Below are 14931 nucleotides of genomic sequence, written 5' to 3' on the forward strand. Positions count from 1 at the left end.
CAGGAGCTCTAGTTGGAAAGAGAATTATACATTTCTTTTTTCTTTTTTTTTGTGTCAGAGTCTCCTCTGTCACACAGGCTGGAGTGGAGTGGTGTGATCTCAGCTCCCTGCAACCTCTGCCTCCCACAGGTTCAAGCGATTCTCATGCCTCAGCCTCCCAAGTAGCTGGGATTATACATTTCTATTGTGTGTGTATATATATATATATTTTAGACGGAGTCTCGCTCTGTTGCCCAGGTTGGAGTGCAGTGGCACGATCTCGGCTCACTGCAAGCCCAGCCTCCTGGGTTCACGCCATTCCCCTGCCTCAGCCTCCCGAGTAGCTGGGACTACAGGCACCCACCACCACGCTCGACAAATTTTTTGTATTTTTCAGTAGAGACGGGGTTTCACCTTGTTAGCCAGGATGGTCTCGATCTCCTGACCTCGTTATCTGCCCGCCTCGGCCTCCCAAAGTGCTGGGATTATAGGAGTGAGGCACCGCGCCTGGCCGCAATATATATTTTTAAGAAAGAAGGAGAGAATGAGGGAGGATCCCAGAGAGTTGGTCCTGAAATCTGCACTAGAGGATAAGCTTAGAGCTCAGGGAGAGGCCCTAATTTTGAATGAGTAACTCCAACTGCGTAAGATGGACTTTTAAACAAGGCTGATTCATTTAAACCCTTATCAAATATATTTGTTCATAATATTTACAATAGCAACAAACATTTATTTAGGGCTTCTTATATATCAGGCCCTATTTTAAGCACTTTATATGTATTAACTCATTTAATACAGCAATCTTATAAGAGTCACTTTTAGTATCCTTATTTTACAAATGAAGAAACTGAGGAAAAGATAGTCACTGGCTCATAGTTATACAGTTGAAAAGTGCTTATTGGCTGGAGATTAGTGGCTAGGATGAGTCCTGTGTTTACTCATTCAAAGAGATTCTTCTTACATCACTGCTGAACTACTAAATTATTTTACTACTTGTTATTTCAACAGATATGACATGCTCCGTAAGAGAGCTGGTCTTAACCACTCTGCTGTTCGGCCACTGTTTTAACTAGGATGGTGCCCTGTTCCCTTAGTGGAAAGAATGGGTAAACTAAATCCAGGTCCAACGAGGTACATTCTACTCCTACCTTGCAACAGAGAACTGTTGCATTGTGAAGTAGTACAAAAATTGGAAAGAAGAAAAATGCTGAGAACTTAAAAGAGTTCAGGAACTAATACTTAGAAGACTTAAAGAATCTTTTCTAGACTTTTGATTCCGTCAACTGCACACATAGGCGCCAAAAAGTGTTTCTTAAAAATCATATCTTAAATGATGTATTCCTTTAAACATTGGGAAGATTTCATTATAAGGCAGTGAGTAAAAGGATGCACACACACACACACACACACACACACACACACACAAGCATATACACACACAAACTTAAAATTAATCCTTTGGCAATAGATATGTTTTTCAGAGAAGCTGATGTTACTACAGGAAAAGGAAATATAGTTCAAAAAACAGAAAGATTGTCTTGAAATATACAATGCCTAGGGAGAGCAATTTAGGTCAAGCAAGTTTTATTGGAAAAGCTGGTATAGCTGAGGAGAAGTCAGGGGTACAGGAATAGAGATGTGACTAATTGAATGGCCATTGGACTGAAAGTCAAGAAAACCTATATTTTAGTCCTGATTGTGCCAAGAACTTCATGGGACTTGAGAGGAAGTCATTTAACCTCTCTGAGTCACAGTTTTAATATTATAAAGCAAGAGAGCCTAATGAGATCTGGTTTAACATTTAACATCGTGTCATTCTGTGATATGAGAAAGGCAAGGCAGAGACAATGGGGAAAACTGCATTCTCACAATCTTCCCAACTCTCTCCATCTACTTTGTTTATGTATGAATTGCTAGAAGGATTTTGGTATTCAACAACATATGCAAGAAGAGCATCAGGCATTTTCATCCCAACTGGTTTTCTACTTCTTTCCTTGTATATTGAAAGCAATTTTACAAATTATAATATTGTGCTAAGTCACAACAGTTCAGAAAGAAAATGATAACTTTCACATACGAAAAGACACCAGGATTGAAAATTTGTATACATTTTTTAATTTAGTCATTAACTCACCCATTTGTTTAATCAACCATATTTATTGAGTACATACTATATTTCAGGCATCTGCTAGTTCCTGGTATATATATGTATGTTGGGCATCCCTAATCTGAAAATTTGAGTGGAAGGGCTCCAAAACCCCAAATTTTTGAGCACAAACATGCAACAAGTAGAACATTTCCTATTTGACCTCATGTGATCATGAGGGTCACAGTCAAAATGCAGGTGCACAATGCACAGTTTATTCAGCATTAACAAGAGAAAAAAGATTTTCCCAGCCCCTTTCAGCTGTGTTATCTTTCTCTTGCACACCCAGATTTTCCCATAAATTTCCCATAAAATCCCAAAAAACAAGTCCACAAAGGGTAAAAAATGGCACCTGTGCAGGATGAATGAGCCTACAGCAGATTCGCCACTCTGCCTTAATGTTGCCAAGACTTATGTGTATTTCTCTGTGTGTGTGGTTTTTTTTTCTGTTGCTGTTGTTGTTTTTTTTTCTCTACTCTGTGATGTAAATATACTACTGAAAATATCAAAAAGGCTGCAGATAGTTATGGGTAACAGTAATAACAGATAAAAGGAAGCATTTATGTATACTTAAAAGACAGAAAGTCAAGCTTTTGGATAAATTGGACAGTGGTATAGGTATAAAATGTCTTATAGAAGAGTATGGTGTTGACGTCAGGTGCGATGGTTCATGCCTGTAATTCCAGCACTTTGGGAAGCTGAGGCAGGTGGATCACCTGAGGTTGGGAGTTTGCGACCAGCCTGGCCAACAAGGTGAAACCCTGTCTCTACTAAAAATAGAAAAATTAGCTGGGTGTGGAGGCACATGCCTGTAATCTCAGCTACTTGGTAGGCTGAGGCAGGAAAATCACTTGAACCTGGGAGGCACAGATTGCAGTGAGCTGAGATCACATCACTGCACTCCAACCTGGGCAACAGAGTGAGTCTCCATCTCAAAAAAAGAAACAATGAAAAAAGAGTATGGTGTTGAAATGACCACCATATATGACTCAAAGAAACAGAAGGATAAACTGTTGAAGTCCTGTGCTGAAGTTAATGAAAAATTAAAAAACAAAACAAAACAAAACACTCCACAAAGCTTCATTTGTAGCTTTTTTTTTTTTTTAACACTGATAATGAGGCTCCAGTTATTCATTTATTAACCAATGGTGAAATAGCTGAAATGGTTCAAGGTGATTGTGATAATAGTGACAATGAGGATGGTGGTTAACACTGTAAAGAGGGTGTCAGGGGCCAGATCAGGCAGGTCTTGTAGGCCAAGATGAGAAATTTAGATTTTACACAAAACACAATGGAAAGTGAGTAAAGGATCTTAAGAGAGGAATAATATGACCATTAGGGTTTTAAAAGGCCACTCTGATAGCACGGGAAAATAAATTGGAGAGATGCCAGAGGCAAAGCTGGATCCTGGAAGGAAGCTGTTGCAGTAGTTTATGGAGTGATAATGATGGTTGCATTAGACTAATGGATGAATTTTAGATAAGTTTTTAACAGAAAGATTTCCTGGTTTGTAGGTTGGCAGTGAAAGAAAGCCAGAAATTAAAGTAGATATTCAGGATTCTGCCTTAGACCAGCCAGCACTTGGTGGTGCTGATGAGATGGGAACACTCAGAGAGGGGCAGAAGGAAGGATGCGTTTCAGGGTTCTATTTGGACATGGGACCTTAGAGATACCCGTGAGACATCTAGGTGGGGATGGAAGATGAATACAGGAAATGTACCTTTAAGGAGAGGCTGGCTCAAGAGATAATAATTTAGGACTTGTCTGCATATACGTGGTATTTAACGCCAAGAGAAGGGATGAGTTTAGATATGGAAAGAATGTAGAGATAGCAAAGGATACCAGGTCATTATAAGAAGGCGTGGTTTTGACAGAGAAGGAAGGCAATATTAAAGGACAACCTCCTTTGAGCACCCTTAGAGCTTGTAACACTCAAGAAACATAAGCATTTAGTCAAAACAGGAGATTTTCTGGGATTGAGGGGAAACACATTTTCTTTATGCAAAATTGAAAACTTAGGGAGTTTCAACTTTTGTATATGAAGTAAGCTGATCAGCACCAAAAGTGGTGAGGAGAAAAGTGATTTTCTCAAGTTTTGTAAGAGGACAGGACAAGACAGTTATTTTTTATTTTTCCCAAAGGAGACTTACATTTAGAGATTTAATGCTAAAATACCTGTTTGGGTCCATTAAATGTTTAGAGACATTGGCTTCTGAGAGTTCAAATCCTGGGCCCTTCCCCAGTCAAACTGTCTTCTACGTTACAAATAAGACAGTGTAGAAAAGTCTTGGGATGTCAAAAGGTAAACTGAGGCACAGTTAAGCTCAAAAGAGTTTGACCAAATACTGATTCATGAATTGGACATGAGTGGGCCTAGAACAGCCTTTAAAAAAATTATTGTGCCTTTTCTATTTGTCTGAAAGAAGAAATTTACTAAGGAATTTGTAAAATACAGTATGTGAAGAATGAGTCATCAGAAACAAAGGCTTGGGATTAATTGTAGAAATCAAATTAGTGCTTATTATCATTCCCCAAGGTTTCTTAACTTGAAAAGAAGGAAAAATATCTTCCTTCCTTTTCTGAGAAGACATTTCATGAATCACAAGGCTCTTCACTGGAATCATTTTGCTCCAAAACCTACAAATCTTTCTCAGAAATTTTTATGGAACATTTTAAGTGAGGGGAGCTTGTAGCATAGAGATGGCTAATAAACAGCGAACCAATTCCTCTGAGTCACAGGCAAAGTTCCACATGGTCTTTCCTTAGATTGGGAATTACAGAAGCTCCATTATAGTTTAGGGAAACAGCACCAAAAGTGGGGTAATTTGGGGAAGCTTTGCTTATTTAAAGACATCCATAATGGTACAAGTTGTTCAGATGTTTCTACACCATTAAGATAATACCAAGTATTTCTTCAGCTGTGATATCTATTATACTTAGAGCAGTGCAAAACATTATTAAGTAATACATACAGTTAATCATCAACATGCTGATTATTTTAGTTAATCATCAACATACCGGGTGCGTCATACTCTACCCGTGGACACTTCTTAAATTTTAGTGCCTGGGCAAGTAAGATGGAAAGTGGACAGAGTGAAACTTTGCCTCCAAATTCTTGGCTACTTTTAAAGACAGACGTGGGAAGGCGAAAGGACACACAAGATTTTTCCTAATATTCCATTATTCCAGAGTTTTGAATGCTTCTTAGCTAACATGAGTTTAAAAGCTATAATATTACATTAAATTTTTACTTCCATTATGGGGGGCTTGTTTCTTTTACCTTTGTAGATATTCTCAACCCTCACTGTCCATCAGAATCACCAGGGAAATTTAAAGAGCACTAATGCCCCAATCCTATTCTTACAGATTCTTATTTAATTGGTCAATAGTGAGGCCTGGGTCATGTTTTAAATATTAGGCTGGTGCAAACATGACTGCAATACTTAGCCAAGGTTGCGAACCAGTGAGGCAAAATATTGCCCTGGTCCTTACATGATCTATTACCTTCTAAACATCAACCCCTTTCCTAGCCTCACTTCCCAGCCAGGTTGGATGAATCAGTGTGTCAACCAACAATTGACTTTTATCCATGTTCTGGGTGCTTGACCTTATGGAAGCTAACTTCAGGAGGGTTACAGTCTAGTTAGGGAGACTAAATTTAACCCACTAGCTCATTTAAGGCCAATGAGCTGCTTGAGGTTCTGTATATTTCCTGCTGCAGGTAAGAAAGATGAAAGAGAGTTCTTGGAGATGAACCATGAAATGGGCCTTGAAGAATAGATAGCACAATTTAAAAGGTAAGGGTGGCAAGAAGGTAGCCCAAACATAGAAGTGAGGAAATTGGCCTGACCAGAGATGGGAGAGCTTGCAGAACAGCAGTGGTTTATACACAGTTGGCACACTGAGGGGCACTTTAAAAACCAGGTAAAAGTCATAGATACCTCACTCTCTAGGAAATTGGGCACGTTACACCCAATTTCAATACCAATTAGTCCAATTTAAAAAGATAAAACAGAATGATGTGAGACAGAGAAAGTTCCTGAGCTGGGAGGCTGAGTGGTGAGGAAAGGCCTCTCTGAGGAGGTAATTCATGGGCTGATACTTGATCTGGTCTAGCAGGAAGCCCACCATATAGGTCACATGCAAGTGTCAAGGCCAGAAAACAGAAATGAACCTGGAATGCCCCAGAAATCACCACAAAGTTGTGAGCAAAAGGGAGACTGATAGATGAGGCTGAAGAGAAAAGTTAGTCAGTGGACCCTGTTAATACTGTGTCTTAGCTTTTCAGGTTGTCCACAGCATAGTTCTAGGGAGTGCTGTTCACAGGGAACAGCTAACCCATGGGAACTCATGCACCCTGCTGGTAAATACTGTTTCTCTTCAATCTCCTCCTCACCTGCTAGTCTGTTTTCCTCTGTGCCTTCACTGAAATCTGGCTTTTCCTGGGCATTATGACACCCTCACTTATGGCGGCTGCTGATTCAGTCTACTTCTTGGTCACCATTGTCATTTTTTGACCATGGTTCAATTTCTTACTTGAAATCTTTGCTTATGGCCCTTTTTCTATATTCTCACTTCTGTCCACTGTATTCCAAGACCCACTTCCACCTCCCTGGAGCACAAGTTCCCATTTCTTTCTGTCCCCCAGGGTCATCCTCAGTGACCTCAACATCCACAAGCTTCATTCTCCCTTCTTGACCTGTGTTTCTACTCCAAATCAGATACCCAACAAGGCCACCCTTGACTTCTCATTCCTAGACAGTTTATCTGTAACATCTCTCATGATAACTTCGTAACTGGTTACTTTTCTAATAGACCACATGTATGAACTGTGCCCTGATCCTTCTCTGTGTTTCTATTTGCTTCTCTCTCTCTTTTTGCAAGTTCATTTGTCTTTATCTGGCTTACATATGATGCTCATTCAGTCTGAATTTAATGGTAAACCACTCTCCTCTCATTTCTCTTCCTGCCAGACATGTTTCCTAATCCTTACTCTTGGCCTCTTCACTTTGTGTACTCTTCCCTCATCTAGGTTTGCTGGAGAAAATCACAAACTTACATGGCAAGCTCAGTCAACTGTGTCTTCTTACTATGTTTCTACAACCTGGTTTTCAATGCCGTTTTATATTTTTATTCATTTCATGTAGACAGTTTTAATTATGATGGGCCAAAATCTTCCCCATCATGCTCAAAAGCCTCATCTACCCTTGTCTCAATCACATCTGCTGTCATTAATCCATTCATCTATTTAAATGTCAATGCTATTTATTTAGTTATTGGATTAGTCTGTTCTCATGCTGCTAATAAAGATATACCCAAGACTGGATAATTTATAAAGGAAGAAGTTTAATTGACTCACAGTTCCTCATGGCTGGGAAGGCCTCACAATCTGGCAAAAAGCAAATGAGGAGCAAAGTCAATCATGGCAGCTGGCAAGAGAGAGCTTGTGTAGGGGAACTCCACTGTATAAAACTATTAGATCTAGTGAGACTTATTCACTATCATGAGAACAGCACAGGAAAGACCTACTCCTGTGATTCAATTGCCTCCCATTGGGTCCCTCCCATGACATGTGGGAATTATGGGAGCTACAATTCAAGATGAGATTTGGGTGGAGACACAGCCAAACCATATCAGTTATCTAGCTATATCTATTTATTTATGACAAATATATAGTAGTATAATGAATGAAGATCAAACCTCTGACTTTCTGGCAAAAAATTTCAGTCGGTCTACAGTTATTTCCATCCATATAGCTCTCTTTTCTCCCTTGCTTTGGCCTTAGAGCCAGAATTTTCCTTCTCTTATCTACTTACTAAGTACATATTGAATGCCTACCATGCGTCAGGCACTATGTTAGGTACTGGGGGTACAATGATGAATCAGTACAGACAAATGTAGCCTCATGTAGCCACAGTGCCCTTATATAGCTTACAGTCTAGCTGGGGAGATGATAAGACAGTAGTAGGAGATGAAGCTGGAAAAATGGCATATGGAATACTTGAGATTGAAAGAATTGTGTGCAATAGTCTTGGTGAGAATGATGAAGATCTGAAGTAGCACTTTAGCAGTGAGGATGGACAGAAGGGTTCTGAGACTATTAGGGGATAGAGTTATTATAATAATTTCCCAAGTGTGTTTCTTCAACACCCTGGGTGCCCCCAAATTCCAGAGCTTAAGGGGTTAAAAGGGGTTTATGATAGCTTTTCCAGCAACCCAAATGGACAGTCCCTTCTCTTTTTCATTCTTGGCTTGTCAACCAGCACTTTCTATTGGACTTCCCTTCTGTCCGCTGTCAGTGCTTTTCTTACGCTGTGCTGCTCCCTAGTGGAAACCGAAAGTTCATAACAGCATGGAGTCTTTTCAGCTGTTAGTGCGACTCTCACATTAAATTATAGTCATGTACCACATGAGCTCACAGTCAGTGATGAACAGCATATACAGCGGTGTTCCCGTAAGATTATAATGGAGCTGCTCCATACAGGTGTACCATTTTATCTTTTACACTATAATTTTACTGTATATTTTTATATGTTCACCTATGTTTAGATGCACAAATACTTACAATTGTGTTACAACTGCCTACCGTATTCTGTAGAGTAACATGCTGTATAGGTTTTTAGCCTAGGAGCCACAAGGTATACCATATTAGTAATAGGCTCTACCATCTAGGTTTGTGTAAGTACACTCTATGATGTTCCCACAATAACAAAATCACCTAACAACACATTTCTCAGAACGTATCCCTGTCGTGAAGTGAAGCATGACTGTATTTGTACATCTCAACCGAGAAGGAAGACACTTAGCTTCCTGGTAACTCTATGTCTTGGATCTAGGAAGCCTAAGAAAGACTAAAGATAAGATAGGGTTAGTATTTTATGTAATATTGCTCAAATTGGGTTGAGAAAGCCCTCAAAAGCACTGAGTGACTCTTGCAGAACAACTCCCCATCTTTTTCTCTTCTTTTTAGTTAGCTCTTAGTAAAGACTTTGAGAAGCCTAAGCAGAGAATTCCTGGAGGTCTATGTTACCAGGTGGGTAACATAGATGAGTGAAGTGAACCAGCGTAATGTGATGGCGAGTGGAGGGGACTATGGAGAACTGGAGTCACCTTCACTAAGCATCAGTTATTTGGTATCCTACAGGAATATGGGTCCAATGTTAGCAAAACTTTCTTTTTTCTTTCTTTCTTTTCTTTTTTTTTTTTTGGAGACAGAGTTTTGCTCTTTCACCCAGGCTGGAGTGAAGTGGCGCGATCTCGGATCACTGCCAAATCAAGTGATTCTCCTGCCTCAGCCTCCCGAGTAGCTGGAATTATAGGCACCAGCCACCACACCCTGCTATTTTTTTTTTTTTTTTTGTATTTTTAGTAGGGATGGGGTTTCTCCATGTTGGCCAGGCTGATCTTGACCTCCTGACCTCAGGTGATCCACCCATCTCGGCCTCCCAAAGTGCTAGGATTGCAGGCGTAAGCCATTGCGCCCACCCAAAAGTTTCCATTTTTAAAGAGAAGCTGGAAAGCCAGATTACTACATGAAATATTCTAGTTTTTTAAATGTTGTCAAGTAATTTAAATATTTGAGAAAAGAGAACAAGAGCTCTAATGCCACTTGTTTTCAAGCTCTTCATGGTAGACCATCAATTTTCAAATTCTTGATGAATAGTGGCCACTGCTAATCACTCCATTATTAAATTTTCACTAGTTTATGGTAAAATCTTTTAAAAGGACAATAAAATGAATTTTTCTATAAAGCTAACTATATCTATCCAACATAAAGAATTGTTTTCCCCTCTGGTGATTATATTCTTACATAATTTTGTTAAAATCTCCTTCATTTATCTTTGTATTTGTTCAAATATCTTTTATGAAATAAAAGTATTGTTTTAAAACATTTAATTGGAAAATTAAGAGTTGGTGACTTAACACTGTCTTGCTGCATTTACTTTTGTTTCACTTATTTTTGAAATCCAAATGACTGGGCATTGCTGCTAGGACAATGGCAAGTCACTGAAGGTTTTATTAAAGCACTGTTGTGTTGACATAACCCTAGGCTCCAGCAGTGATGTGGAAGATTTGTTGGTTGAGACTAAAGTCCCAGAAATAATAGAATATGAAAACCCAAGGGAACTTCTGCCTTATTCTTTCATTTAATGGCCGAGGACACTGAGATAGAGTAGGGAAGTGAATTGTCCACAGTCACCGGGGGAGGTAGTAACAGAGCCGCAATTACATCCTGTTTTTCTGACACGAGACAAGTGTTTCAACTGCCCCAGTCCTTTCTACATCAGCCACACAGTATGCTGAGACACTGAAGTGCCCACCTGTTGGAAAGCTTAGTAAAGGGAAGACTTCAGGATGACAGAACAGGAGATTTGTGTAACTGTGCATTTTTATTGAAACTTAAAGCCCATGTACCACGTTCATTTCATTTTTAAGGTACAGAAGTTTGCCTTTAATTGCTGCTGAGTTAATTTTCTGTTAGGATGTTTCTTTCATGAGTAGGCCTTTAGGTTTAAAAGTATATTATAGTCCACTTATTGTGATATTTGGCTATGTTAGAACCTCAGTTTATTAGCAAATACACCCACTTGACTTTCCCCTTGATATGTCCCAATTTCCACAGGTGCTAACGTAACTACCCATACCAAAAGTTTTTTTTTCTTGTCATTTACTCTGCGTGTGAGTGTCTCTGTCCTATTTCCCCACTTAACTGATACATTTTACATGGGTAAGATGACGTATTTTATACCCTTTATTCTCTGGTACCTGTGACTGGCACACAGTAGGGATTTGACTTGATTATCAAAGAACGACAGTAGCAATAATAATAACTTTCATACATTAAGCACCATCCGTATGCCAGGTATTACTCTAAATCCTTTTTGAAAAACATCATGTAATGAAGATTAATCTAAAAATATTTAGTGTTTGCCTCCCACGTGCCGAGTGCTGTGTTGAATGCTGGGGAAACAGCGGTGAATCAAATTGGGTTTACAGCCTGAACTTCAGTGCCTTCCTTCTCAGCACTGCCTCAGAACTCTCCTGATTCATGCTAGCCTGAAATACATGATTGTACATAATTAAGAAAAGAGTTATGGTTATGTCAGTTGCTGTGAGGGAGAGATACTGAATGTTGGGAGTAAGAAAAGACTTGTTGGATAAAATGAGAATTAAGTTATGACATGAAGGTTGAGCTAGGTGTTACTCAGATGAAGGGCAGGGGGTATGTTTTATGCAGAGGGAGTATTCAGGGCAGAGGCCCAGATGGAAGGTACCAAACATGTTTTGGTTCAACCAAACTTTGAATAGCAGAAGTCGAGGAAGGCTGGAGCAGAGGAGGGAAAGAGGACAAGATAATGCTACCTGAAGTCTTGTTATTAAACTCCCACGGTGCCTTGTGAAGCTCTGCATAATGGTTTTTATAAACAGCATCTAATCAAGTGTAGTTAATCATATAATTTGTTATTTGTATATTATTTGCCTTTAAAAACTGTCTTTTCTGCTCTGTTGAGCTCCTTGAATACAGGGTGCGATGTAGGTCTTATTTCATCACTAGTGCTGCCCTAAACTCCTCCCCATATGCTTGTTTTCTATTTTATCTTTAGTAAAGATAAAGATAAAGGTATTTTATCTTTAGTAAAGAAAATGTCTGCTTTTCTGACAGGCCCACCTACCTGTAAGCACTATACATAGTTCCCTTACTGAGTTGAATTTGTAGTATTTCATTATTTATCCATCCATTTGTCTATTTGATGGGCATAAGTGTGTGCCAAGAAAACTTAGGAAAATGTAGGAGATTCCTCATGGGCTAATTCTTGATCTAGACTTAAGGCTTGGCATAACCGAGACCAAAAAATCTTACCTACAAAGCAATATATTACAATTTTAAAACATTTAAATTTTAATGTATTAGGTTATGACTTTTTTTTTTCCTTTTTGTGGTTTAATTATGCCAGTATTTCAAAACGTGCTTTTGTTTTTCCTGACTCAGCCCATCTGCCAAGCGGCCTATCAGAATGACTTTGGACAAGTGTGGCGGTGGGTGAAAGAAGACAGCAGCTACGCCAACGTTCAAGATGGCTTTAATGGAGACACTCCCCTGATCTGTGCTTGCAGGCGAGGGCATGTGAGAATCGTTTCCTTCCTTTTAAGAAGAAATGCCAATGTCAACCTCAAAAACCAGGTGAGGTCATGACACAAAAGGAGAGTGTAATTGTTCATGGTCATTCTTTTCTCCTTGAATCACTAGAAGTGGTGCATGTTATTTTTAAAATTACTTGTAGCTCCTAATACCAACAATTATCTTAGCTTTACTTTAGAGAGACTGACACATAGCAAGGACATTTTATTAGACTAAACAGCAAAATAAAACATACTTCAATCAGCAGGCATAATTTGTGATAAATTATGTCTTTTTACCTCTGGTTCACTCATTTGGCTGGATAGAGCTTCTTTCTTTTCCTTCTTCCTCTCTTCATCCTCCTCTTTCTCCCCCTCCTCTCTTTCTTGTCACTAACACAGAAGCAATGGCAAAGATTTCTTGGAAAAGAAATGCTGTTTCATTAGCTAGATTTTTACCTGCTGTATTAATGTCCTGATCTCCAGAGGATCCTATAGTTTGCTTGTAGAATGAAAGAGTACTATTGAGAAATTTACCAAGGACAAATAAGCTCATGAACCAGAGGTTACTTGAAGTCACACAGAAAAGGTGTAAATAATATATTTAAAGATGCAATATTAGCTACTTTGGAGGCTTCAGGACCAAGGAAGAGAAGATTATGTGTGTATTGCTGTGAAAATCCTTGTGGAGCCCTTTCCTTTCTGAACATCTAGCATTTGCATCGTAGTAAAGGCAATGTTTAAATTACACTGAATAAATATTAAAAGTCATTTTTTTGCAATCATTATGACTGTCCTGTACCCACTCATACGCATTCAAGGTGAGAAAACACTGGAATTCCCCCCTTGACTCTTCTAAGTCATTTGGAGACTAGCTCATTGGGAGTAACGATGTACTACCAGAAAATTGATGACTATTGGACTTTTTTATTTGTGCTTACTATTTTACGTTTGGTTGGGATTAAAAGCAAGTCATGACTGTGCTGAATTGAACAGATATACGACATTGTAGAGTATAATAGGATCTCTGTAGATCACTGCTGTGAAACCAGATATGTGGAGTTGCGGTGAGTGGTAGTGCCAGAGGACAGACGTCTGGGGGTTCCTGCGCTCTTTTAAGAGATGCGCTAATTAGAAAATGGAGGGAGGAGATATTAGCCCGTGGGCAAGGCTGAGGAGACTCTTTTATCTCTGCTTTGCCGAAGAGGAGGGCCTCAGCTAGCCTTCTGGGATTTTCTGGTATCATAAAACCATGAAAAGACTTTAGTGGATACATTAAGTTTTCAGTTTGCTTTTCCACTTTCAAATGTTTCTAATGTGTTAGCATTTAATATTTTATTTTCTCCAAATATTAATTTTGTACATTAATAATTTCAACTGGTGATTTCTCATGTCTGAAATCTGTTTATAAATTCTTTCCAGAAGCAGTAAACAAAGGCCTTAAAAACAAACAAAAAGCTCTGCTGGTGGTTTAGAAGCACTAGCCTATAGAAAACATGGATTCTATTGATAGCAATTAAATTAAAACATAAAGATCCTTGTTTTTGCCTGTCAAAATGACCAAGATTAAAAAAGAAAACAAATGTTGATCAGAAAGTTTAAATTATTATTGTCTTGTTAGAACACAATTTGGTAACACAATATGAAAAGCATTAATACCTTTTATGCTGGAAATTCTATTTTTAGAAATGTATGCAAAGGACAGATTTGGAAATGTTGACAAAACTTTATGAATGAGCAGGTTCAGGCAATATTATTTATAACAATGAAAGGTTAAGAACTTGAAACGGGCCATGTGCAGTGGCTCATGTCTGGAATCCCAGCACTTTGGGAGGCCAAGGTGGAAGGATAGTTTGAGATCAGAAGTTCAAGACCAGTGTAGGCAACATAGCAAGACCCCCCCCATCTTTACACAAAATAATAACAAGTGAAAAATTATCCAGGTGTGTTGGCACATACTTGTAGTCCTGGCTACTTTGGAGGCTGAAGTTGAAGGTTCGCTTGAGCCCAGGAAGTCGAGACTGTAGTGAGCTAGGACTGTGCCACTGCACTCCCGCCTAGGTGACAGAGCAAGATCCTGTCTCACAGAAAAATAAAAACAAAACAAAAAAAACCCTCAAAAACCTTGAAATGTTCAAAAGGCAGGGCTTGACTAAATAAATCAGAGTAGTTCCACTCAATACTAAGCCATGCAGCCATTACAATCATATGTTTAAAAATATTGAATGGTATGGAAAAATGTACATATTCTAAATATACACTTCCAAACTGAAAAAAGCAAGATATGATATTACATATGCAATATAATTCTACATTTCAAAATTCCATATTTATGCATTTAAAAAGACTGGAAGAAAATACAACAAAATATCAACAGTTAATTCTGGGCCATTTAATAATGGGCAATTTAAAATTCCATTGTTATATTCTTCTCTAGTTTCTAAAATTTTTTTACAGAAAATATAAATGACTTCATATTAGAAAACAAAAGTGTTCTTATTTAGGTACAGTGCCTCACATAAGTGGAAACTAACCTCCTTTCTTTCTCTTGTGCTCCCTCTCCTCTTACTGATTTGGTTGGTATTCCAATTACCACCTTCCGTTTTGCCTTATATTTATTTGTGCATGCTTCTGTCCATCTTTGATTATGAGGCCCTAAGAGTTCACATCTCCCACAACCCTTGGAA

At 38.7% G+C, this 14931-nt stretch overlaps 1 protein-coding gene across 1 annotated transcript in view; it reads left to right on the forward strand.

Moving 5' to 3' along the window:
* Positions 1-14931, forward strand: part of ANKRD22 (ankyrin repeat domain 22) — a 24597-nt gene that overhangs the window by 2107 nt on the left and 7559 nt on the right. The window contains exon 2 of the mRNA XM_017867513.1: positions 12117-12308. Within this exon, the coding sequence (XP_017723002.1) occupies positions 12117-12308 (192 nt within the window). The remainder of the gene's footprint in view (positions 1-12116; positions 12309-14931) is intronic.

This window comes from Rhinopithecus bieti, unplaced genomic scaffold (assembly GCF_001698545.2).
Source record: "Rhinopithecus bieti isolate Rb0 unplaced genomic scaffold, ASM169854v2 scaffold_53, whole genome shotgun sequence".
Classification (NCBI taxonomy): domain Eukaryota; kingdom Metazoa; phylum Chordata; class Mammalia; order Primates; family Cercopithecidae; genus Rhinopithecus; species Rhinopithecus bieti.